Below are 26,906 nucleotides of genomic sequence, written 5' to 3'. Positions count from 1 at the left end.
CCGGGGATGCTGGCACTGCAGAGATCACCCCAGGGCAGATTGGGCTGCAAACACATTTGTCCTTGGCACAGGCACAGAGCCGCTCCCACCTCTGCCCACACAGGGACAAGGACAAGCGCAGAGCCTCTGCTCCTGCTCCCTGACCTCGACCAGGGCAGGGATGGCACCATCCCAGGCAGGTGGAGTCATGGGGGTCAGAGCTTTGTTTGCATTTTCTGAGAGTGGCAGGGAGCAGGACTCTCTCCTTACACAGGCCACTGGAATGCAGCCAGGCTTTTGCACACATTCCCTCGCTGGTGGAGGAACAGGCTGTTTAACCTGCCTGGGTGGATTCAGGATGTGTAAAACCACAGCCAAGGTGTTGGAAAGGCAGCAAAAACCAGCTGCTCACGCCTGCCCTGCCACTGTCCCCTCTCCCTGCAGGCTGGGACCCCCAGTGACCTTGGGGTCATTACGCCCGATGGAGAAGCACAAATCTGCCCATTTTCCTCTCTGATAAACTCTCACACCAAATAAAACCTGTCACAGTTTTGGGCTGAGAAGGTCGTGGGCTGCCCAGCTCTGCCCCAGAGGCGCAGGACATGGAGCAGCATCTCCTGTGGAAATTCCTCAGTCTGACCACTCCAGATGTGCTGGTGAGGCCAAGGCTGGGGCGATCCCAGGTGAGGCAAAACAAAATCAGAACTGACTTCTGTGCCTCACCCCCCTTGCCCATTTTCACTCAGATTCTGGAAAGCCATTAAACAAAGGCAGAAAACCTCATTGCATGAACTAAACCACTTCCCAGCTCCCAACACCTGAAGCCACAGTCCGTAAGTCCCACCCGGGACTCTGCAGAGAACCTTCCTCGGACACACTCCCACTGCCAAGCCCCATCCTGGGATCAGCATCCTGTCCCAATCTCTCTGTGGCACCTGAGCAACCCAGACCCCCAGCCAGCCCCAGCTGTGCCCTCCACAACACCAACATCTGCTGCCAGAGATCCCCTCAACCCAACGTTCTGCTGGCGGCTTCTCCCACAGCTTCCTGCTGCCCCCACAGCAGCTCGGGATGCAGCTCTTCCCACAGCTCTGCTGAGTCCCCCCCAAAGCATCAGATCTGCTCTGGGACAGTGCCCCAGAGTCCCCAAGCACCACAGCAGGCATTTCTGTGCTGGCCAAGTCATGGCACATCCCCCAGCAATTCCATGGTCACCCAAACACGGGTGCTTCACCCACCAAGCCAAGCCACGGACACCCAAGAGCCATCTAAAGGACCAAATCTTGTCCCTCTGTCAGACCAGCTTCTCTCAGAGCTGGTGTCCCCAGGGCAGTGACCTGCCTTTGGTCCCCCACCTCTTCTCCAGGCTCAGCTTCTTGCAGACCTGACCCAGTGCGGGATGGAGCCATCAGGCTCTAGGGCTGCTCACTCTGCCTTCGTCCAGCCGTTCCAGGGTTGGGACCTGCAGGCAGGACCCAGGGGTGGATGGACACTGCTGGGTCTGGTACAGCAGATCCAGCTCAGGAACTGCTGCCTGAAGGTGCCTGGCGAGTGCCCAGGTCAGGGACGAGCGAGGAGGGCAGCAGGTTCAGGGGTGACAGCAGTTCTCACTGTCACCCCCTCAGAGCGCGCTGCCTCGGCATTAAAATGTGTCCACCACAATTCCACCTGATCTCAGGAAGGACACAACCTGGAGATGAAGTGATCTGACCACATCTCACAGTAACAGAGCTGGGACAGGACCCAGCAAGCAGTCCCCAGGACCAAATTCTCCCCCATGGACAGTCCTTGGAAATCTGTGCCCTCACCCAAACAAGCACCTACCTGTCCTAGGCCTGGCAGTTACCCATTCCCACATGCCCCATGAACCAGACGTGTCACTGCTCCTTACCTCTGCTCTTTTCCAGGCAGCCAACCTCAAAATCTCCAGGCAGGAGCAGGGCTGGTGCCGCTGGTGCCGGGAGCACCTTTCCCTGGGCTGTCAGTCCCCTGCACGCAGCTTTTCTTTATCCTGCACCACCCCACACCTCACCCCGCTGAACTCAGCGTGGGGGCTGCACCTCTGGCACGGCCACAACCTCAAACCCCAAAAACATCAGGCACTGAACTTCCCAAGCTCACCTGCAGAAAGGCACTGAGGGGGAGGTTTGCAGAGAGGCAAGCGGGGGCTGGAGGAGAGGAGTGGAAGGAAATCCCTGGCTGAAATCCACAGCTTGTTTTACCAGGAGGTGAAATGCCTGGAGAATCGTCCCTGTCCCCAGCCACCACCTCCTCAGCTGGAGTCTCCACTCCTCGTCTGCTCCAGAGGCAGCAGAGCTGTAAAACTCTCCCAGCTCTTTACTCAGGACACTTCTTCCCCTCCCATGGCACCCCCTGGGCGCTGCTGCCACGCTCCCCCCGAGGCAGGGCTGGTGCCAGACACCCCGTGTGTCCCCCGGCCGGGCTCAGGGACCCACCGCCCACCCTCTGTGTGAGACACAGCACACCCGAGCACCGCTGCAGCTATATTAATAATAAAAAGTTCACACCGGAGCTACCTGAAAACTTTAAACCCCCGAGCACACACACGGCACATCCCGGCCTGAGCGAACCCTCCGTGTCTCCGCAGCCACCTCCTCCTGCTGCTCCTCCCGATCCAACCTCTCATTTCAGAGAAAGGAAACACAAAGCGAGCCCGAGTTTCCCTCACTGACCTCAGCAGCCAGCTCTTCCCCGGGCTGCGGCTCTCACATGTCCGCGGGCAGCAGCGCTGGATGCTCGGGCTGCCCAGGCTCCGGCAGCCCCGCCGAGCGGGGTTCGTGCGGAGCGATGTTGAGGAACGGCGCCGGCTCCAGTGACCCGCTGGCTGCGAGCTGAGGCTTAAAGCGACAGCCCCGCTGCCACCTCCTCCCGGAGCCGCTCCGTGCCCTGGCACGATGTGGGGGGGGCTCCAGAGAAAGCTCCTCTCTCCCTCACCTCGCTGCCACGATCCTCCCGTTATTAGATGATGCTCTTAAACACACAGTGCAGCTACGTGAATATTTAGCTTTCCTTCCACCTCCTCACCTCCCACCCGCCACACTCACTTTACCTTAAAAATAGATTGGGATCGATTCTCCCAAACTACATCTGCAAACACGCTCGGCTCCGCGGGCACAGGCAGCAAACGCTCTGTGCACACACAGACACACTCTGATCGTTTGGATTTAAAGCACCAAAATACTGAAGGGCCATTTTTAGCTCCTGATAGTCCTCCTGCTCCTGGTATTATTAGATATGTGTGGTTTTTTTGTCTTATTGAGAGCCGAGGCTGCTCAGCCATAAGCATCTCTTGATTTAAATGTAACACTGCTCGACAGAGGGAAATTTTTAATTGCTACAGGGTTTCAAACAGGGAAAGATGGAAATGCCATACAGCAGCCAAAGAACTGTTCCTACCTCACGTTTGTGAAGTGGGAATTACTGACAGTGAAATGGGGCACTGGGAAGAGAAGCACTTTTCCAAGGGGCAAAATGGGGACAGAGCCCCACCAGCACCCCTGGCTCTCTGTCCACACTTGTCCTTCATTCTCATTTTTCACTGCAAAAGTAGGAAATCTCTTTAAACTGAACAAAAAATGCAGCTTTGGGGAACTGCTCATGCTATTCCACACCAGTAAATTCATTTCCAGGAGTCACACAGTAATTTCCAGAGAAAGATGGAACTGTGGGACCTGAGATCAGGACTGCGGGCTCTGTACCTGGCCCTGATTGAAGAGGAAAAGAAAGGTTGAAGGAAGGCAGGGCACAGCTCCTGTGAGCTCAGCACTGGTGCTGCAGCCCCATTCCCACTGGGGCTGGGATCAGGGCATCCATGGATAGAGAGGGGCAACAGGGGTTCATTGAACCAGGATGGGCACTCTGGCCCTGAGGTGAAGATCTGAGCTGCCTTTGGACAGCTCTGAAAGGGGAAATCTGCAGCTGGTATAGGGGCAAATGCAGAAAATGGGTATAACAGAGGGGCAGAGCCCACACACAGGAGGTCGGCGCTTGGAACAAGATGAGGAAATGACATTTTCCCTCTGAGTTTAGGATGCAGCAAAGAATAATGAGTGAGACATCTGAGATCTGCAGAGACACCACCTACAGTGTCAGGTTGGAGCTCAGGGAGCTGAGCGTGCCCTGGGCACACGTGTGCCCTGCACTGTGCTGTGCCCAGCCCCTGGCACAGCCCATCCACACCCTGCCCAGGCCCAGGACGTGCACACGCTTCCCTTGGAGCATGAAATTATCACTTGGACTGTTTTCAAAGATTTTTTTCCCTTTAAACAACTCGCCCACTCATCCCTATAAACGCCGGTGCTAAAAGCTGGTTCTGTTGTTAAGATTTCAAATAACTCAGGTTTTATTGTTCCAAACAAAATCTAAATAACTCACCCACGCTCCCTCCTTCCGAAATACAGTAAGTGCTGACCTGTTAGGACCGTGCCCTGCTGCCACACACGGCTCACACACGGGCCTGTGGCTCAGCAGCAGGTGCCAATATCATTTCTGACTGCATTTGGAGGGAGCCTGGGGGTGTCTGGCTGAAGTGCTACTGACACCTCTGCTGCTTGCAGTGCTGATCTGACTGTCTGGAAGTCACTGCCACCATGACCAGATTGGGCCATTTTGTGCCACAACCACATTAATATGGGATTTACGCTTTTTACTCAGCTACACAACAACCTGTCCTGAAATGACAGGTTAGTCCAGCCCTCACTGCTGAGACCAGAGGGAATTACTCCTGGTTTCTCTTCTGTGTATTCAAACACACTCTGCAGTTAATGTAGCAACTTTTCCACATGGATTTTGACAGTGTTTACCATGCCAGGCTGGGTTTCCCTGGCACTATTTAACAGAAACACACCAGCCCGGATTTAGCACCTGGAGCTTGTTTTACTAACCAAGGACACGAGGTAGAAGCATTCTCACTCCAGATCAGTCTCTGGAGAAGATGAGTGACTGCAGAAGTCAGTCTGGCCCATCAAAAACCCGGGGGATCCCCTGAACACCAAAACTGGGAGTGAACCTGAACTACTGCTTGGAACAACTCAGGTTGGAGGTGGATGACAACAAGCAGTAAGGTTTTGGGGTGTAGCTCTGACCCAGGGCTGTGGTAGCTGGCTGTGCACACCAACACACACCCAAGCAGCAGAACACAGGGTTTTAGCTACAGCTCCTTGCAGTGACTGACTCTGCACTTGGAGAGGGGTGGAACCAGGACCTTGCTCAGCCATGGAGTCTCAGCTGAGCAGCACTAATTTGCTAAACTGAAATAACTCCATTGCTTGAAAGGGTATAACCCATATTCCTGATTAATTAGCACAAGGTTAATATATAGAGCACTTTCTCTATCACCTCCCCAGTCCAAGCCCCACAGAGCAGGGCAGGTGAGCTCCTCTTTGGTGATGGAGACAATGCAGTGCTCCAGCTGCAGAGATGTCCTGCTCTCCCCACACCTCACATTGGAACCTTCTGACAGTTTGCATTGAAAAGGCTTTGCAAAAAAAAAAAAGCCTGCTCATCTCTGGATTGCCAAAATTGTGCTGCTTTTTTGAATCAGACTTTGATTTAGACACCTACTTGCTCTGAGCACAGCGAGGTTTTAAGAAGGAGCTGAGCAGATGCAGCACCTTCCTCAAGGTGGTGGGGATGGGGGAAGTTGGTGGTGGAGCTGTGCACACCCATCACATCAGCACCCATAACACATCCAGCCTGCACATAAACACCCCTCGCTCAGCAAACGCCCAGATCTTAATTATTATTTACTCACAGCCCAGCAGTGCCTGAAGGCCGCATTCGAGATCAAGGCCTTGTTGTGCAAGGCACCCCACAAAACACGAAATCCTGGCCCTGCTGGGGCAGGGAGGGTTCCTGGGGCTGGTACCTGTGGGTTTGCTGCTGCAGCCATGGTCTGTCTGACCTGCTCGGGAGAGTTGAAACAGGCAAGACAAAAATCACATGTGAAGGCAGGAGCAGCTTCTCCTATCAGCCAAAAGCATCTCCTGCTCTGGTACCTGCTGCTGCAAAGGGCAGCATGAAACTACACCCTGCTTGGGGTTTGCTCCACATGACAGTGCCCAGAGAGCGCTGGGATTCAAGTGGCTTTAGATACAGGCAAAAAAATCCTCCTGGGACTTTCCTGTGGGTGCCAGGGGAGTGGCACCTCCTGCACACGCAGAGTCTGGCCCTGCTGGCTCTCCCATCCATTGCTCTTCCATGAGCACTGCAGGGAGCTGGAACACCCCCTGTGGCACAAACAGCACGATCCAGGATGGAAAAGTTGGATCCATGGGATGGTCTGGGGCCCTGCTCTAATTGCACATCTCCCCAGGGGAGCCTCTCCAGCCGTCCCTGCACTCAGAGCACTTCACTGGCTCAGCCCTGCCAGGGCTTCTGGGGCCACCCAGGGAACGGGGAGGAGCCCGGGGCTCTGAAAAACCATTATTTGGGCTTTTTTAGATTAATTGGTGTTAACTGCCTAGGGAGGCTTAAAAATAGCACTGCTAATGGGAAATGTGGATGCTGAAGGTGAAGTGTGAGCAGAGGCCACATTACCCTGACACAGGCTGTGCCCAGCCTGCAGCCAGTGCCAAAACCAGGGACACCTGTCCAGGGACACCTTCTGTCCAGCTGGGAATTGATGCCTGCACCTCCAATTCTGCCCCCCTCAGCTGCCTTCACACTCATCTGGGAACAGGGGAACTCTCCATGGCAGGTTTTATCAGGAGAGCTCCACCAAACAGCCCTTAAACCTTCCTGTGATTCGTGGATTCCCATCCTCCTGCAGCCATGGAGGACCCTCAGCCAGCTCCCAGGGGGGCTCTGCAAGGACAGCTCAGAGACACCCCAAAGCCTCTGCTCGCCCCAAGGCCACCCTAAATCCAGAGGAGAGGATAGCATTGATGGGATCTATCCAAAAGATGGGACCTAAGGAACAACTTGGCCCCTGAGTTGGTCACTGCCTGTCACTGCCTGCCTGAACCCTCCTCCCTGAACACAAACTCCAGGGATGGAGCTGCCTGGTGCCAGCGAGGGCAGCAGGGTGGCCTCTGGGCAGGATGTCCCAGTGGCTGCACTCTGGGGGTGATTTGGCCTCCCAAAGCTGGGCAACAACAGACAAAACCCAAACCTGCTCCAAGGCTGTGCTGTGTTTGTGTCCTCTGGGGGAGCCTCCAGCTCTGCCCAGCAGCTGAAAGCAGCCACCATCAAAGATAAGGCTCAGACAGAACTGGTCTGGTTATTCAGCTCTGTCCTTCAGTGAAACCCAGAAAACACAATATTAGCATGCATTTCCTGGTTTTAAATATCATTTACATAAAAAGAAACAGAAGTCATTGGTACACAAAGGATTCTTTAGGTAACCCCAGCAAGCACAGCCAGACCATGACCTTCTTCCAGCACAGAGACCTGCTGGATCCATCTATGCCAGATCCCACCAGACACAGCTGGGAGCTGTGGGATGGTTGTGCAAGAAAATCAAACACAGTCCTGAGCCACCAGAGCCCCCCTTGTCATCTGGTGTCACCCCAGCTCCAGGGATTTAAGCCCAGTTAGGCTGATTTACATCCAAAGAGAACCTGGGCTATGATATTTTTTAAGTTCTTCCGCCATGTGAAGTTTAATGAATGCCAGAGGCCAGAACTGTGAAGGTACAAAGTGCCCCAGGCACGGCAGAGACCCAAGAAAGGAATGAAAAGTTCTAGAGTTTGAGAGAAATCAAAGATTTGGAGGTTTATCGCTCTGGGTTTGGCTTCAATTCATCCTTTTTTTTTTCAGTGCTGTTCTCTTTAAAGTGACAGTTTCTAGGAAATGGTGAGTGTAACATCTCTTTTACTGTCTCATCCCACTTGATGGCTGACAGTTTGCCAGGAGAAAAGGTTGTGCAAGGAGGAAAGCAGACCTCAATTACGGTTTCAAAGTGCCAATAACTGCAAACTCAGTTACAGTGAGTCAAGGGGAGAAGAATGGATTTGGGGAGTTTGGTTTGTCACCTCCAGCCTGGGTCATTGACCCCAGACCTCCAACACGACTCTGCTGAGTGACCTTGGACAAGCAGTTCAGTTTTCACCTTCCTAGAGCAGATTCCTCTGGTAAGAGGCTTTTTCTTACAGTTTTCTAGCTCCAGAGCTGACCTCCACATGTAGCCAGTTAAGGATGGAATATGGAGTCCCTGATCCTCAACCTGAGGGATCAGAGAAACACCCTGGGTGTCCTTGGTGTCACCCCTGCACCGGCACAGGCTCGTACAAATCCTGTCTCCCATCTCCCTTCCACATGGCTCAGCTTTGATCCACAGCCTGACCTCAGCCTGGGAGGAGGGAAAACACAGAAAAAGAGGGTGTGCAAGCAACAGGAATATCCCAAAGCCAGAGAGATCAGGGACACTGATCCCTGCAGCCCATGCAGACACTGCCCTGCCAACACCAGCCCTGTCCCATGGAAGTTTCCTGCCTTCTCAGGAAGGGATTCAATCCCTTGGATCTGCCCTTCAGGAAGGGTCATTCCTGGATTCAATCCCTTGGATCTGCCCCTCAGGAAGGGTCATTCCTGGATTCAATCCCTTGGATCTGCCCCTCAGGAAGGGTCATTCCTGGATTCAATCCCTTGGATCTGCCCCTCAGGAAGGGTCATTCCTGGATTCAATCCCTTGGATCTGCCCTTCAGGAAGGGTCATTCCCAAGTTCAATCCCCCAGGCACGACACTCGCCTGCAGCAGAGCCAGCTCTGCCCTGCCTCCCTCTCGCTCACCCAGGCTCATTGGATAATTACAGAGAAAACCAAGGCAAATCCCAATTTTAATGCCATTATAAAACAGAGAGGGGGAATTCATTACCTGGCAGCTGTTAATATTCAAGGAAGAAACTGATAATTTGCCTCTGAGGCAACGAATGCAGCAGAGGCAGCACAAGCCAGAAAGCGCTGCTGCCTCCCCCCACGTTCCCCATCCAGCCACTTTTTGCAGAGGTTTTTTATCCCCACATTTATTTCCCTGCCTCCCATGACCAAAGTCCCACTGAAGGATTACTGTCAGGGCTCTGCAGAACTCCTGAGAGCCTTGGCTCTCAAACCCTCCAGGTTTGGGAGAGCAGCTCTTAAACCTCTCCTGGCTTGTGCAGCATCCGTGCAAGAGACACACCTGAGCCAGGAGTTAAAAAGGACCCTACAGCTTAACAGAGACACTGAGAGAGAAAGACAGGTCAGACAATTTAAAACTACTCTGGGGAGACACCCCTGACTGCTTCTCCCAACAGCCCAAATCCCTGCAGAGCCTCCCCATACCTGTCAGGCTCGAGCTCTCCAGGTTTTCCTGCACATCCTGCCTCCAGCTAGGAAACAGCACAGCCTCCCTGCCCCGAGCACTCTGCAAGGTCTCACCAGCTGAAGAGGAAGATAAAGCACTCCAAGAACAAGCCACGGCTCTGTGTTTACCTGCTCACTTCCAAGAGGACTGACACCACCACAGCAGCCTCCAGGTGTCATAGGAACAGTCTTAAATTTAGCAGCAGCTGCCTTTCCTCTCTCCCTGGCTCTGGCTTCACCCTTCCTCTCCACTCCCTGGCTCTCAGAGCACGTTTACACCAGAAAGTCTGACCAGCACTAATGGCATAATTACACCCCTGCAGCTGAGCAAACGTGGAGGCTGTGGGATGAAGGAGGGTGTGATTTGCACTGCCCTTGTGTTGTGGGATTCCAACATCAGGGAGATGAAGCAGGGACCAAGCTGATGTGAAAACACAGGGAAGATGCACAGGCACCACAGAGCAGCAAAGGCTGCCTGCTGTAAACCCCACACTCCAGAGGGAACTGGGGAAGTATCAATCTCCCCTCAAACACGACAAGGCAACCAGGGAAATGATGCTGTGGGGCCAGAAGCCCCCAGGGCTGACACATCCCTGCAGCCCAGCATCCATCCAGCCCATTCTGCAGCTCCCAGTGAGGTCACAGGGGATGGATGGGCTCACCTGGCAGCCAAGAGCTGCCTGGACTGCCCCTGACTCAGCAGGGACAGGCAGGATCCTCCAGATCCCTGCCACTGGCCCTCGGAGGGTCAACCATGAGCATCCTGCAACCCAACAAACCCCCAGCAAATCCTGAGACCATCAGAAGAACTCTGGCAACCTGCCTCTGGGGCGGGGATGTATGACCTACAAAAAATTCCTTTCTTTTATGGCTGCTTCTCACTGTAATCATAAAAAAGGCTTTATAAAAACATTCGTCCCAGGGAATGTTTGGCGATGCAGAGTGCTTGAAAATTGCTCAGTGTCTAAATACATCAGCAACCCATCCCTGCAAGTCGTCACTGCAATCAAACACAGCTCCTCTTTGCCTTGACTATAAATGGGCTTGGCTGAGGACAGGGTGGGGGACAGGTCTGGAGAATGAGGAATCATTCCCTGGGAAGGGGAGAGTCCAGAGGATCAGGACCATTTCCAGAGCACAGATCCAGAGATCTGGGGCTGGGTTTGATCCTTACCTCGCTCCATGGGTTTTGCTCCAGCTGTTGAACCTTGACACAATGAAGTGTTTTAGCCTTTAACTCTGGCTTGTGCTCAGTCCCACCAACCTCAAAGACCTCTGACCTTAAACACAGGCCCAGAATTGGAGCAGGTCCCCAGGAAGTCTTTTCTGGAATATACAGCCCCTTTCTTCCATGGGCCCTCTCCTTTTTGTACAGAGGAGGGTGAGGGACACAAACTCTGATATTTTTGAAGTGTTAGAATTCCATCCTTCCAGTAACCCCCTAAAACACATCTGCTACCAAGTCAAACCCAAGCTGGAGCATTCTGACCTTCAGCACCGTGGAGAGAGGGGTTAAATTTATGAGCAAGCCTTTGATGTCTGCAAGTTTCATGTAGTACAAAACCTTTGCTTTGATGTTCCTTTTAAAAGAGAGGAACCTCAGAAGGTGTGCACTGCACGAGTCCCAGGGAGGGATCTGGAGGGACTCGGATCTGGCTGCCCACAGCTGCAGGCACAGGGACAGAGCTTTAACACAGCCACTTTTGCTCAGGGCTCTGCTGCAACAGAGCAAAAACGTGACCAAAAGCACCTCACCCTCATCAGCCTCTCCCAGGCCAAATCCTCCTTTGCTGTGAAGAGCCAGGCACTCACAGCCCCGAGAATCCCCACGGCAGCTGCACACTTGGGCTCCCAGGTGAACAGGACCCTGTCCTTGCCCATCCCCAGACCTTGGCAGGGCTGGTCCCTCTCCTCCCAGCGACCACCAGCCATGGCTGGGAAATTCCCCCACTTCAGGGGGCCCTGGGAGGGGAAGGAAACCCCTGCCTGCCCCAGCAGGGCCAGGACCCTCCTGCAGGAGCATCACACTCAACAGCAGCCTCTTGCACAGCGGTGGCAGGGAGCTCTGAGGCACGGGGGGACCTGCCACGCTCTCCTACCTTCCGCAGCACCTGGGCCATGGCTTCTCCCATCCATCCCAGCATCCCCACGGCTTCTCCCGCAGGCTGAGCCCTCCTCTCAGGGCCCGACAGAGCTGCCAGAAGGGACAGGCTCCTCTCCATGCCCTGCTCACTTCACTTTCCCCTGCCTCCCCTCCCCTCCGCCTCCTCCCATGGGGAGTTTCCCAGCAGCTCGGTAATTAGCAGCATCATCACCAATGCTAATAACAACCACCACGGCTCCTGCCATCCGAAGCTCAAACAACTTTACAGCCATCATCACGCCTCTGTAACCTCCCCGGGGGAGGCAGGCGAGCAGCATTACCCCATCACACGATGGGGAAGAGGGAGGTAAACAACAGGCAGGGGATGGGTGGTGAACCCAGGAGCTCTGAGTCAGGCACCTCACCCCCAGGACTCCCCATCCTGCATCCCCCCGGCTGCAGAAGCTCCTTGGGATGCAGGGCAGGGGCTGTGCTGCCAGCAGGATTTATCCAGAGGTCACATCTCCACACCTGGGAGTTCTGGGATGAGTTTTTTCCCTGCTCACAGTCTGGGTTCTCCTCTGCCATGGGCCAGCAGGGATTGTGGCACCCCAGAAAAACACCTCAGATCAACCTTTAGAAATCACCTCCAATTAAGGACTCAAAGTTTATCAATGGATTAAAGAGAATTTTTGCTTTTTTCCTTGCAGAATGAGGAATCTGGGGGAGTTGTTGTCTGAACAGCTTGTCCAGGAAAAGCTTCTCTTCCATTCAGGTGGGGTTTGCTACCTCTGATTAAAAGGGCTCCCATGGATGGAATTGCAGCTTTTCAACTCCCCTATAACAGCAGAACACAGAGGGGCTCCTTTGCTCATGGCAAAACCCACAGGACGACGCTGCCTTTAAACATTCCGAGGTCTGGCCCGAGGTGCAGAGTCAGCCTGGCAAAGCTGGGAGCACCAAAAAAGCTCCCCTGAGGTGACCCCAGAGCCACCACAGAGCCCTCTGGCCTCTCCCCAAGCCCCAAGGGGTCCCCAGTGGCTGGCAAAGCCCCACGGGGCCTTTTTTCACACACAGCCCATGGATCCACAGCCACACTCCCAAGGAATTCTTTTCCCAGCTCCTGATGGAGCGTGGCTTTTGTTTGGTCTCTGGCTCAATGTCTGAGTTAAAAATACAAGGCTATTTCTGGCAGAAGTGGTTTTTTTCTCTCTTTGTATTGCCTTGTGTGCCCCCATGCTGCTGTCTCCTCTCTGGCTCAGATGAGCTTTGTTTTCCTTCTCAATGATCATGTTTGCACCGGTGAGCCCTAGGAAATGTTTTTCCCAGCAGACCATTTCCACAAGCACTGCTGAGAAGGAAGAATGAGCTCAGGGAAGTCTAAAAAACCCAAAAAAAACCCAGTTGGTGTAAAAATTTGGCTTCCAGTGGCCAGAGAACTGAAAATCAGGAATGTCTGATGTGGCAAAAAAGGAATGTGTCCACACACTCATCACACAGGTACAGCAGGACATGTTCTCCCCATGATCCACAGATGAGGAACAAAGGATTCAGAGCCAGAAACACCTTCAAGCATCCCCACTCCACACCCAGGCTTCAACCCAAGCTCTGCAGCTTCAACTCTTTCTTAGCCAGCATGAAAATATTTAATTTCGCTTTTTCTTAAATGCCAAGGGAAAAAAAATAGGCCTATCTTTTCTGGCTTGGATTTACTCCATCTGGAATCACTGCATGATCACAGAACTGTGATAGCGTGTTAGAGACTCAGTGTAAAGCAAAAACCTAAATACTTCCAAGCACCCATGAGATCATTGATCTTCCCCATTACGCTTCGTCTCTCCTGGCAACAAGCTGAGGATTTGGGGCTTTCTCACTTGAGATCACTGAGTTCAAACACCTCCAAGCCCCCTCCCACGATCCAGAAACGTGCCATCATTGTGGGTGTGAGCCCTGCTTCCAGGGCTGGCAACAAACCCAGCACAGCTGCAGGAAAGCTCCCCAGTATTTGTGTTTGCCATGTGTCACAACAAACATCAACACTAGCGGAAGGGAACGGCCCAAAACCAGCAGAACTGTCAGGTTAAAAACAGCAGAAAGGCATCTGGGGAGCTTCCCAGGACGTGGATCCTCACCATCCTCCAGGGAGCCAAGCACAGACTGATCAGAGCTCCCCACACAGGACCAGTAACCTGGAAATCACCAACACCAGGGGAAATGAGCTCCATCTGTGCTGCTTCCAAAGAAAAGCTCCTGGATGATGATTTCTACCATCTCTGATGCATTCTAAGAGACACTCTGCACACTAAGCATCAGTGTGATCAGAACATGAGGCAGAACATCTACAGTCCCACATGTGGCAAAGGCAACCAGCACTTTTGGTCGCTAGCCAAAGACCTGGGGAGGGCTCTGGTTTTTGAAGGCACCAATCCCACTCCATGAACTCCAGGAGCTGATCAATTCAAGCCCCATAAAGCACCCAAAAGTGCTGTGCTTTTCTGGGATTCAGGTCCTGATAATCCTGAACACAGCTAAGTTCAGTTCTAGACTCCTGTCCCTGGAGAGAAGGTAATAAATGTCACCACTGAGGCCAATCCTCACACACCACGTTGTGATGGAGACTGGTACCACTGCTCTGCTAAAAGGACAGTGATGCTGAGGCTCAGAAAGGCAAAAGGATTTGCCCACAGCTGCTCCCAACAAACCAAACAGACAACAAACAAACAAATACAAACAGAGCACAGCTAAAGACTCTGTTTTCCAGCCCAAAGTCCCCACAGCCACCCCCACACCCGGCTGGAAATGAGGTAAAAACAAACATGAGGAACTCCCAGATGAGCACTGGAGATTAAAATCATCTTCCTACCGACTGTGGCACCTGGACTCGCACTTCCCCAGCATCCAGAGGAGATGCACCTGACCCCTGGGGTTTCCTCTCCGAGCTGGATCGGTGCTCCCGGTATTTCTTTGTTCTCGCAGGTAATGACAAGAACTCCTTCCCCGAGATCTTCAGCTCTCCCACGTGGTGGCTGTCCCCGTTCTGGTCCTTGGGAAAGCAAGAAACAGTCACTGCAGCAACTGCCTGGCTCAGGTTTTCCTGCAGCTCTCTTGGCTCCTGCCCACAGAGCAGGAGAGGCACAGGACCATGGTCAGTGTGGGGTTTGTGCTCAGTGCTCCCACAGAAATACAGAATTGTCACCCCAGGTGTGGGGAAATGGAGGTGACAGATCCCAAACAGGAATAGTGACAACAAGGAAGGAGAGATTCATTGCCATGTTGATGGCACCAGCACAGCCAGGCCAGTGTCCACATCTAAAAAAGCCACATGAATATAAATCCAAAACTATATAAATATAAATCCAAACTAGAGTGCCTTGGTTGGAGCCCTCACACTGCTCAGTGCATGACAACAGGAGAGATGACTCAATTACAGCACGGAAGCACCTTCAGGGCGAAACCCAGCATGAGAGAAAGAGATTTGAGTCTGGTACACAAAGGAATAAACAAGATAAAACCAGAGGAGATCAAATGAAGGAGTGAGAGACATGCTGGAGAGAGCAGGGAGCGTTCCTGCAGTGTGCTGCAGTTCAGAACCCAGGTGGGCATTCCCTGTGCCCCAACACCACAGTGCAGAGGCTGGACAGGAGCTCCTGGAGGTGAGGTGAGCCCTGCAGGGCTCTGCTGGCTTTGAAGGCATTTCTGGCAGAGACAACACTGAGAGGATGCTGAAGAGGTCACAGCTCACTCCATGGCTTTACTCCTTACTCCTTCTCATCCCACCACAGCACAAAGCCCTGGAGCCCCTCCCAGGGCTGTAACCCCTCCAGACAGAGGGACAGAGCACAGGAACTGCCCCCAGAACACTCTCTGAAGGACAGGTGAACTCACAGCCTCCCAAGGACACTGCAGGGGGAACAGGAGTGCTCACACCTCACCCCACAGCTCCTGCATGCTCCATCCTCCCCGTGGAAGCCCTGGAACCCACAACCCTGCCTGAACCAACGAGTGGTGCTCGGTTTTTACAGCAAAGAGCAGGAAACCAACAGCATGAACAGCAAGCCACACACCAGCCAAGCCCCTGGCCAGCCCTCAGGGCTGTGCTGCTCTGATGAGGACACCAGCCAATGTCCCCTGACCTTGGGCACTGCTGTCCCTGCCATCGACACCCCAGAGTCACATTGGGCAGAGCAGACAAGAGCCAAAATAGCCACAGGGCACTGGGAGAATTGATAAAAATACATCAGGACATTTGGGATTTATTTTCCAAAGAGAGTTCATTCAGGGAGGAGACTTTGCCTGGCCTTCCCAGTGTTTACTGGGATTTTTAGGTACCTAAATGGCTTCTCAAGGTCCCATTGACCATCAGCACCCACCTGTAAAGGGGAAATGAGCTTTTTCTCTCTGTGTCAGTTCTGTGAAGGGGAAATACTCCCTGGGACACTCAGGAGAGCTGTGCCTGGAAAGCACTGGGTGAATGTGGATGATTTGTGCCAAAAACATCCCAAAAAGGCAGAATGGCTGCAGGTCTGGCCACCTCCTCTAGGAACAGGCACAGCTGAGCCCTCGGCAGCAGGATTTTCTGAGAGACTGAAAGCATCCCTGTGGCTGGAAGGGCTCAGTGCCTCCCAGCTGCTGCAGGAACAGCCCTGGGGACACTCAGGAAACGCTGACCTGCTCAGATCTGGCATTCCCAGGAGCAAAGCAATCCTTGGAGCCCCTGGAACAAACCCTCTGCCTCCTGCAGTGCTCCAGCTCTGCCCCCTCTGTCACTGCACTGGGGGACAGGCACTGACAGCCACTCAGGGGCTGAACTGCTCATCATGATCCTGCCAATAAAGGGCTGCTTTTGCAAAAAAAGCCCAGAAGTGACTTTTCAGCTTTGAGTGTTAAGTGCCTTTTTAGTCAGACCAGCTGTTCCTCTCCTCCAAGCTCTCTAGAAACCCTCTTTGGTTAATCCCATTGACTCCAATGATATCTGCTAATTGCATATTTCCCTGCAAATGAAGCCAGGCAACAACAAACCAATTGGAATCTGTGTACAGATTCCCACTGACAATCTTTGAGGCCAGACATCTTCCCTTACCTTTTCAGAAGGGAATTTGAGGAGGTCTAAGCTGTCCATGCTGTTCCTCTGGAGTCTCTTTGGCCTGGCTCCTGCAAAACAACACTCTCACATCAGGGGGGTGTCACCAACAGCACCAATGTCACACAGAGAGAACCCAAACCGCAGCAAATCCTCTGCTCTGGTTAATTAGAAGTCAAAGGGATGGGGTGATGCAGCTGTGCTGGCCTTGAGATTCAAATGTGGGGTTTTTTCCTATTGTTTTGGGTCTTTTTAAAGCACTGTCACAGGGCTGTGTGAGGCTTTGGCTGTCAGGCTGCAGCCAGGTCACAGCACGACCCTGATCTCAGACAAGGTCTCTGGAACTGAGGAGTTACAAACCTCACCCTAAACCACCAAAGTCATGGGACTAGCATTGAGAAAAATCATAACAAATAGACAATTTAATACATCTGTGGATTTTCTGCTTCATCATCATGTTTTTAACTGAAAGAATGTTTCTGGGATTCAACTTTGAGCTCTTCTCTATAGTCATAGAGGCTGGAAAACTAAGTGAAGGAGCAAATATTTTCTAACTATCATAGGCCCAGCCTTAAGGGGAACAAAATCTTGCCTTGAACCTGAAAAAGGCATCAAAACTTGGCAGGATCTATGATATTTATTTGAGATTTCATAAGATTTTGATGTTTGATTCCAACAACAACAGAGTGGGTGAAACACAGTTCAGCTGACTCCTGGTTTCCAAACGCTCTTTACCTCCAGTCTCCCCCTTCAGCCTGCTTCCAGCTGCTCCTGCCTTGCTGACAAACAGCCAGGATGTACTAAATGGCCCTGGGATGCTTTCACCATACCTGGGGAAGCTTCTGCCCCTCCCTGACTGTTCCTGAAGGCTCAGTTTATCTGATCCCCATGTGACACCCCACTCCAGCAACACCGTGCAGGGCAGAGCCCAAAACTCTCCCACAGCTCCTGTGACACCTTCCAAGCTCAAAGGGAAATCCTGGGGGAGGAATGATCCCCGTGCTGAGCCCTGAGAATGGAAACCAGGGAGCTTTGTGTGGCTCCTGCAGCAGGAAACTCCCAAACCCCACCATTGCCCAGCAGCACCAGCGCTCGCTGCCCCTCCGAGCTCAGGGGACCACAGAGCTCCTCACTGGGCAAAATGAACAGGGAGAAGGCACAAAACTCACAAATCGAGGCTGGCTGAAAGCTGAGCATGGGGATGAAATGGAAAAAGGCTCCAGGGATTCCTGCACCAGCACAGCCAGCCCAGCAGGGCTCCAGAGCTGTATCCAAACTGCACCAGCTCCAAGGACAGCAGGGCTTTGGAAAGCTCAGCTTCACCAGATGCAGGCTCAGATCAGCTGGAGCCTCACCCAGGGTCATGAACACACATCACAGCTCGGGCATAAGAGACCTGAAGTTTATGTCTGTGCCCCTCACCACCCTGAAGGGATTTACTGCTTGCAGCAGTAAAGATTCCAATCAGCAGAACATTTCTGCACATTTCTCCTCTCTACTCCAAAAAGCAGATTAGCACCAGCTTTGTTTTAAGGTGATTCATTACCAGGCTTTGAGTTCAGGGGGACTGACATCAGGGTTGGAGGTGGAGAACAGACACTGATGTGAACACACAGGAGAGCAGGAACACACGTCACGAGGAGCAGTCGGCGTCTCCACCAAACTCTACTCTTTCCACACAAAGCCAGGAGCCCACTGTCAGCAGCTCTGAACGTTTATGTCAGAAAAGGCCTCAAAGATCTCAAATCCAACCCATTCCCACCCTGTCAACCAGATCAGAGCACTGAGTGCCACGTCCAGTCACTCCCTGAACACCTCCAGGGGTGGTGACTCCTCAGGCCCCTTCTAATCCAACAACCCCATCCCTGAAGAAAACTCCCTTTGCTCCACCACATTCCCACCATCCTCAGCATGGAGGAGATGGCTGTGAGACAGGTCAAGGACTTTTGGGTGCTGCCCCGTCGCTCAGGCAGGAGCTTGGCGAGGGGAAGGCAGCGCTGGATGTTCCCAGTGGCTCCCAGTTAAACACTGCTACAGCTGCTCATGGCTTCCCTCACAATAACCCACAGCAGCACACTGGGTCTGGAGTAAAAGTCACCTACAAACACCTCATCAGAGGCACATTTGGGTTTCAGAGGCAAGCCCAGCCCCTGGAAGTGAGAGTGCGTCAGGGCCCCGCTTAACAGCCACTTCCAGGAAAGCAAGAAAGCAGCAAAGTGTACCCAGTTAGATAAACACACATCATTTCCAGCTGTCTAAAGAGTCATTAATTACACACCTCCATCCTCAGGTGCTTTTGTGTGTTCCCAGAGCGCTGAACCGCTGGCCAGCAGCCATTAATCTCCAAGCAGAGAAAACCTGCCTCGTGTTAATTTAATAGACACAGGCAGCCGAGTCCACCCCAGCACAACAACTCATCTTTTTCTCTTGTTCTGATGCTGGTGGCCATCTGTGACTGTGTGGGGTTTACACACACTTGAGCTGAGAGAGGAAGAAGTTCAGAATCACAAAAAACTTTATCCAACTCAGCTGTTTCTTCCAGAAATCCCAGCCAGTGCTGGGGCCAAACGCTGTCCCCGCTCACCACCACTAAAACAAGCAGCATTAGGAGGGTCCCTATCACTCAGGGTTACAAGAAACTGGATCCACACCTGCAGCAACTCCCACCAGACCAGTGGGAACTTCTCCCCTTCTCATCCCACACATCCTCATCCACCTTCCAGGAGAGCAGGGCTTTCCATACTCACGAGCGTCCCACGACAGGAGGAATCCCGCTAACTTTCTGTCTCCATTCCCTCAGATGGCTCCAGGTGAAACTTCCAGCCTCTCCCAACTTATTTTCCCCAGAAATACCTGCAGCACCACTTAATGCTGAGCCAAAGCTGAGCTCTGCCTCCTTCTCCCCAGAGCTGATCCACAGCAGCAGCAGCCGGGGATGTGAAGGATTGAGCAGCTGAAAACCCAGGTCTGTTCCTCTGGAAGGTTTTTTCTCCCCTCTCTCTCTCCAGCATTTATTGGCATGTTTACCAAGGCTGCTGCAGAGTAATGGAAAACCTCAGGGGCCTTTCTAAATGCTCTCTCTGTCTTGGAGGTTTACTGAGGTCTCAAAGAGAGCAAGTTGAAACCTTCTTGTGAACATCAGCTGAGCAACGCTCCTGACTGGCTGCATTCATGCCCTGTTTTCCTGGAGCTCCTGGGATGTTGCTCTTCTCACTGCTCAGGGGTGTTGTTCCTTTTTTAAATATTTTTTTTCAAAATCTCTTTCTCCTCCCCCTCTGTGATCTCAACAGCACCATGAACCAAGGGGATTTTTTAAAATTTTTTTTTTCAACTTTTTGCTTTTGCAATTTGGTTGCTGAGGCGAGTTTAACGGATTTCACATTCTTGTCTTTAACCTGCAGCCACGGAGAACACAAGGAAGTTTTATCAAGGATGGTGATGGGATCATCTCAAGGAAAGGAGCACCAGGACAAGCTGGGCAAACAGAGCTTTGTTTTTCCATGGACAGGCTCCATCTCCAAGAGATTGCAGTTGACAAGATGAAGCTGAAGATGTGGAGCAGGGACTCGGGGAGCCCTGGCAGGAGCTCTCATCAAGCTGACATGTGCTTTGATGAGCCCCAGCTCTGGGAGCTGCCCCCTCCCTCCCGCTTCCAGCCGGAGCAGCAGAGCAGAGCCCCCACCCCAGACACAGCCCCAGCTCCAGGATTGCAGCTGGGAACACGCTGGATCCCTCTGGGGGCTGTGCCAGAGCAGGCAGAATCCAACCTGACAGGACTCCATGGAAAACCAGCGGGGAAAGGTTGTGGAGCCAACATCAGCCTGCGCTGCCTGCAGCGCTCGCAGGCTGTGCACAGCCCTCTGCTCCCCACAGAACGTGGGCTGGGCACCCCAAACAACACAACAAACCCAGCATCAGGACTTGCTGCAGCCACATGAAAAGGTCATTTCCCCTGTACCTGCATTAACCAAGACACTGACTCGGCTTTTGGGAGAGTTCTTGCAGCCCTGGCCAGTGCCTCCCCAATCTGTACAAACCCAAACCTTGATTCTGGCAGACAAGTCTAAATATTGCTCAAGATAATTAAATCAGAGCAGCCAGCCAGTTGTTTGGGGTGGAATGCTGGTCTGGAAACCCTTCCCAGCTCCGAAGTGACAGTGGAGATACGGTCCAGTGCTCCCAGAGCATCTCAAATCATACGCTGCTGACATCTAATCAGGGGAGCTCTGTCAGCCTCGTGCTCCATTATTACAGCAAAGCTCTTCAAGAGGGAAGGGGGAGGGGGAAAACAAGCACAGCAGCAGGAAAAGAAAGAAGGAAAAAAAAACCCAAAGCAGCCTCCAGTAGGACAAGCATCTCGTTTAAGGCTTTAATTAGTCTTCAAACACATAATGGGTTCTGGCACTATAAATCCACTTGACCTCTATTATTGTCAACACTCGCCTGATAAATGGTGGCATTTGTTTTCCCAGTTGCTACTGGGGTAGAACAATACTTTTCTCTAAATAGAGAAAGCAAATAATATCAGTTATTTACGATGACTGGGCCATAAAATGCTGGTGCCAAGCTGTTGTGTGCCCATCCATGGGAAGGACCATCTGCTTATCCTGGTCCTGCAGGCAGGGAAGAACCAGGGAATCCCAACAGCTCTGGGTCCTTCTGTGCCTGAGAATTCAGAATTGGGAGCCACAAGGGCAGGAATGATCCCTGCTCTGCTGGGAGGCACTGAGGATCTACAGAGCACAAACAAATCTCAACCTCCCAACAGCCCCCAAGCACAACAAAACCCTGCTCCAGAAACAAGGATCCTGCAGTTTTCTCCTCTGTGGAAAACTGTTCCTTTAAAAAAGCTGCACACAATATGTGGCAATAAAGAGAAGTTCCCTCTGCATCAAGATGCTCGTCTGGCTGCTCTGGCAGAAGATGCTCTGTGTTTGTGTCACCCGAGTTCTGCATCTCCACAATCCAGTCTGACAGCTGAGGAAAGGGCTGAAAACAACAGGAATAACAGCAATGCTGCACATCCACACAGCACCCAGAGCCCTGGGGGTGTGCTGACTGCACTCAGGGCGAGCAGCTGGCACAGAGGCTCCTCGGATGGGGAATGAGGAGATCCTCTGGATCATTGGCAAAAGAGCCCTCACATCACATGGAAGAGGTAAAACCTGGAAAAAGAGTCCTCACTGCAGGCAGAAATGGCACAAGGGAGCTACTTTTGTTCTTATTTGTTATTTATTTCCCCCAGTAGGAGTAAACTCAATGTAGGAAAGCTGCAGCCTTGGAGTACAAGGGAATCTTATTTGTAGCCTTACAACTCTGAGTAACTACTGTGGTGTTGGGCTCATCTTTGGTTTCAGTTTTCCCCCAGATGTGCAATAGGCATCAGCTTTTCTCTAACCAAGGGTGATTTGCAAATAACACATTGGCAATTTGGGTCAAAGAATGAAATATTTAGGAGGCGTATTTCCAGAAAACACTGAGCACCCAACCCTGAAACACTTGACAAATAGAAGCCTTGGAGGTTGTGGGAAGGCTGGGCCATGTCAGGCACAGCCTCCTGTAACCACAAGCCCCCAGGCAATCGTCTGCTTCAGAGAGGAACAGTTGTGGGGACAGAAGGATCTTCTGGGAGATAAACTGAACTGGGTGGAGCAGGCTGGGAGGAGGCTCATAACCCCCGGGCTAATTCAAGAGAATCGTGATGGACTTGGCAGCAACACCTGGCTTGCTTCTAAGGGCAGGATTTTCCCTGCCAGGACACAGCAGAGTCTCATGACCTCCCACCACCCATTACCAGCTCGTGTTGAAGGAGCAGAGATCAAAAGCAGAGTTTAGCTAGAAAGTGACACACAATAATTAACGGGGCCACATCTCCAGCAGCCAGACAAGCTCAAGGACACGATTTTGTCCTCCAGACTGACTCAGGGAGGGCAGAGAAGGAACAACCACGTGCCAGCTTAGCAGCCATCAAACACCCACAGTAAAATCCTCTGAAAAAGAGGGGGAATGTACTTGATCCCTCCTCCTGGGTGCTGCTGTGAGCAGCCAGCAACTCCCAGCAGCTCCTGGCACACGCTGCCCATGCTGGACTGGCATCCTGAGTTCTGCCAGGTGTTTTTGCTAAGCCAAGGTCGGATGTCCAAGGATTTGTCCCTGCCAGGGAAAGAGGATGGTCCTGAGGTCACCCAAGAGATTGCAGGGACTCTGCTGAGGGTCTGGCCTTGCCCTGCTCAGAGAAATGCCAAAGCAGATTGTGGCTGTGCATACACAAAGTTTTAAGTGAGAAAAAGGAATTGTAGCTGGGCAAGAAAGAGAACTTCTTTCTTTTTTCTTGCTCTGTGCTGCATTAAAGGTACAGCAAGCAGAGGAATCCTGCTCCTCAAGGCAATGCTGTGCTGTTGGACAGAGCAGCATCACAGCCACGGCATTTCCTGGACAGCAGCACCAAGGGAAACTGGCTGGGGAAGGTGCACTCAGGATCCAGACAGCACAGCAGAGCTGGGAGTGCTGCTGGAGTCTGCACTGCAGCCAAAGGGAACTTCAGCCTTCCCAAAACCAATGACTTCCAAAAAGCTCTCCCTCCCCACAACAAGGGATTTAATCTTGATTGAATGGATGGCTTTGGCACAGGGCACGTTGTGCCTCCTCTGCCACAGGCTTCAGGAATTGGCTTGTTCCTCATCCTCTTTTCCAGCACTTGCCATCTCCCCTGTCATCAAGGTAAAACAAATTTCAGTAGCACAACATCATCTTCTCCAGTCCTGGAGCATTTCCCCTGCTGCGAGCCAAGAGCTCCTGCTGTACTTTACACCGATGCTGGGAAGGAGGCTCATGTACACAGCAAGATGAGAGAGGAACATTAAACACTTGGGAAGAATATTTTAAAACTTCCTAAAGCCAATACTGGGGCAGTCTGAAGTGAGTGCTAAATTACTGAGTTTAAAATCCAAATGACTCAGAGGTTCATCCCCCCCCATCAGTGCTGCTGGAATGATTTAACAGCTGTAACAGCAGAGGATTTAGAAAAAAACTCATTATAAAGAAGAGGCATCTTTGAGAAGTCCTGGATCTTCACTCCAGCATGCCCCTGTGGAAGCAGCTCTCCTGTCCCTCCTGCCCTGCTCCCTGAAGGGCCACCACAGACAGCTCTTGGACACCTTCCTGCAGGCACATGGGAATATCAGCTCTCCCTCTGAGCACCTGCTGGAGCACAACAAAGCCACCAGACCACCAACCCTTCTTTCCACTTGGCCAGAAGCCACTCTGCTTCTCCAGCACCTCATCCATCACCCCCTGCATCAGCAGGTACAATTAACCAGCACAGCCTCAGGCTTTCATTTCCACAATGAAAAAAAAAGGCTGAGCTGCAGCCCATCAGCTCCTGGGAAAAATCAAATAGAGCTGAGGATATTTAACATTAAGCACTTTCAACTGCTGCACTTTCTCAGTGTGACTGGTGAGCATGGACAGGTTCCGTGCTGGGGATGTGACCCCGACTCTGCCCCAGGGAAGGCAAATGCTTCCCAGACAGTGAAATCACAGCCTGAGGGAGCAGGGCTGGCCCACTGTCAGCAAGATGCTGCTCTCACACGCGGCCACATCTCTCAGCTGACAGTTTTCTGCAGGAGGATTGAGCAAACTGCAGGGAAGGAACATCCCTGTCCCTGGGCAGCATCCCAGCCCCATGCACAGGCTGGCAGGGGGAGCAGCATCACCACCTCCCTGCCTGCATCAGCGGAGGGATGGTCAATCCTGCCTATTTTATCAGCCCTAAACACTTTTTAGGTACTTCAAAGATATTTAAAGCAAGCAAACAAACAAAAACAAACAGGCTGGAAAACATAAAAGCAGATTTCTATTCCAGTCTGATTGATCCAAGGGTTCAAAGATTCCTGTGAAGAGAGGAGCTCAAAACTGCATCAAGAATGCAGAGCCCCACAATCAAAGCCCCCCAGAGCTGAGCAGTGCTCAGGAAGGAGTGGGGTGAAGGAGGGGGGTTTTGTGCCCATTGCCTCACAGGGGGATGAGCATTCCCAGCATGGAGCCTCTGGAACCCCAAACAAACAGAGCAGCCTCTGCATTTCTCAGCAGGAGAGGACCAGAAAGGGGAGGCCAGGCTCATTCTTTGACCCAAAATGTCACTGCTTTATTTGCAAATAAGCTTATTCCAGCCTTGGTTAGAGAAAAGCTGATGCCCATTGCAGGTGTGGGGGGCAACTGAAATCAAGGACGTGCCCAACATCACAGCAATTCCTCAGAGCTGGAAGATCACTCTACTCCAGGATTGCACCTTCCTACACTGGGTTTGCTCCCAGCCAGGCTCAGGGCTGAGCCCTTCCCTGCCCCCAGAGCCCAGCACAGCAGGGCAGTGGTGTCTGTGTTCTGCCAACAGCTCTGGAAGCATCCCCATGCCAACGCCTCCTGCAACACCTGCAGCCCTCCCCACCCACTCCCAGCTGCCAGCAGAGGTTGCTTCGTGTCTCCTGCCACTGCTGCTGCCAGCGGCTGATGGCTGAGGCTGACGAGCAGCCTGAGGCTGACGAGCTGCTGAAAGCACAAGGAAAGCAGCCCGGAGTCAGTTCTCACTGTGGAGAGTACAGGGGGTGCCCAGGGCTCCCCTCTGCCTCCATCCCCTGGGTGATCCCTGTTCCTGTGCTCCCTTCCTGGCTGGCAGGATCAGCATCCCCAGACCTGATTTCTTCTCCCAGGGCAGGCACTGACTCCGGGCTGGGAGCAGGAAGGGTCAGCTCGGTGCTCCCGACCCACGCTGGGAACAGGCAGCTCCTCAAGGATGCTGCAGCTCTCATCTGGAAAAGGGCACCAGCGCTGTCTGTCTGCACCCCAGGACATCTCCCAGTGCTGCTTCTTGCCCTGGCTGCCTTCACCCCTAAAAACAACCCTGTGGAGCCACAGAAAAGTCCTTCACTTCTCTCCAAAGGCAAAGCCTACCAGTACTCTTAGCTTGCAGTGTGTGAAAGAGAAGGAGATTTATTCAGGGCCACATTTTTGGTTGTTTGGAGAAGCAAACCCAGCCCCTGTTTATTTACTTCGTGTTCCAGCTCCTCTCCAGCTTCCTTCAGTTTGTTGCTTTAAGCTCTGTGTGTTTGCGTTTCTCAACAAGGTCGCTGCTTTCACAAGACTTCTGCAGCACTGCCCCACTTCCCCGGCCTCCAGCTTTGTCTTCTGACATCCAAATACTCTCAGAATATTAATTAAAATCATGAAGAGCTCAGCAAGGGCAGCAGAGGAAAACATCAGGCACTCCTTCCACCCCCAGAGCCCAGGGAAGGGCAGTGCCCAAGCCATAAAAGCAGAAGAAACCTGTGAAGGACATCACAGTGAAAACCTGGCTCAGCCTTTGCTATGAAGCTTTACTCTACCTGCTTGATCAAAGTGAGGTTTTATCACATGCCTGCCTTATCAGAGGATTTTAGCATCCTTAGGAATATGCAGGCATTTTGCAACCTTAAGCAGGAAAAAGAATCTGAATGGGAAAAAGGAAATGGAAAGCTCTCCTCACCACGAGATTTGTCAGCATCAAAAGGCACGGCTGGTTCAGAAGTCAGCTTGAATCTCAACTCTCTCACCTGCTTCCTATTACAGAAGCAGATGTTCCTCTGGCTGTAAATTGCTGCTATTAATAATATAAATAATTATGCTCTTCTAATCATTTAATAGGTGCACAGGAGGGTACCAAAATTTCTGGCTGGCATTAAATACATCTCCCTTCCCTCAAGGGCTCAGGGACACACTGGTGGCCTCTCATTCTCCACTGAAGTTTGGAATAAGAGCTGAGGCTGGGATAAAAGCCAAGGAGAAGGAGCCAGGCTCCTCTGCACATCTCCCTGTGACAGTGCCAGCACCTTCCCCACCTGTGAAGCTCTGAGAGCTCAGCCAGGTGTGATCTCACACTCCCTCCCTGTGGCCCCAGCCCACCAACACAGAGCTGATTTTTACCTCCCCAGCAGATTCCCAGGACCTGGAGAGGGGAAATCCTGCTCTCCAAGATCCTTCTCTCCCTGCACTGCAAATCCCAGTTGTTTGCTGGTGTTCCTCCCAGAACACTTTGTCCTTCTCTCAACAAACAGCCCCAAGCCCTGGGAATGTGAGCAAGGACACCACGGATTAACGGGGTCACTGCAACCTCCAGAACTCTGCCTGCAGCTGCTCAGCCCTTTCCCACCCTCCAGGGATCACACACACACACACAGACCTGCACAGCTCTGTCAGACAACACAAACATCACTGCTGGCTCCAGATGTTAGCACAGCACATCTGGATCTCCCGAGGGCAGTGAGCAGCCCACGGGCCACATCCACCCTTCCCTCTGACCCAGACACAGCACCAAGGTTGAGGTTCATTTCCTCTTCCCCCTTCACAACAAAGTAACCTGCCAGAAGGAAGCCCCTGAGGAGAAGCCAGGAATGAGTTCTGCAGGAGTTACAAAGTGGAGATGACGTG

At 52.4% G+C, this 26,906-nt stretch overlaps 1 protein-coding gene across 4 annotated transcripts in view; it reads right to left on the bottom strand.

Moving 5' to 3' along the window:
- GPSM1 (G protein signaling modulator 1) overlaps positions 1-26,906 on the bottom strand; it is a 64,534-nt gene that overhangs the window by 7,062 nt on the left and 30,566 nt on the right. For 2 of the 4 annotated variants that reach the window (XM_058853877.1, XM_058853878.1), the window contains 2 exons: positions 16,446-16,516; positions 14,229-14,408 (listed from right to left, as the gene is read on the bottom strand). In XM_058853877.1, coding sequence (XP_058709860.1) covers positions 14,229-14,408; positions 16,446-16,516 — 251 coding nt within the window. Of the gene's footprint in view, positions 1-2,672; positions 2,807-14,228; positions 14,409-16,445; positions 16,517-26,402; positions 26,475-26,906 lie in introns of those variants that run through there. The other 2 variants (XM_058853879.1, XM_058853881.1) reach the window with 2 other exon arrangements.

The sequence above is a fragment of the Poecile atricapillus genome, chromosome 20, assembly GCF_030490865.1.
Source record: "Poecile atricapillus isolate bPoeAtr1 chromosome 20, bPoeAtr1.hap1, whole genome shotgun sequence".
Classification (NCBI taxonomy): Eukaryota; Metazoa; Chordata; class Aves; order Passeriformes; family Paridae; genus Poecile; species Poecile atricapillus.
The sequence above is the reverse complement of the archived record's forward strand: the minus strand, read 5'-3'. Positions and strand labels throughout refer to the sequence as shown.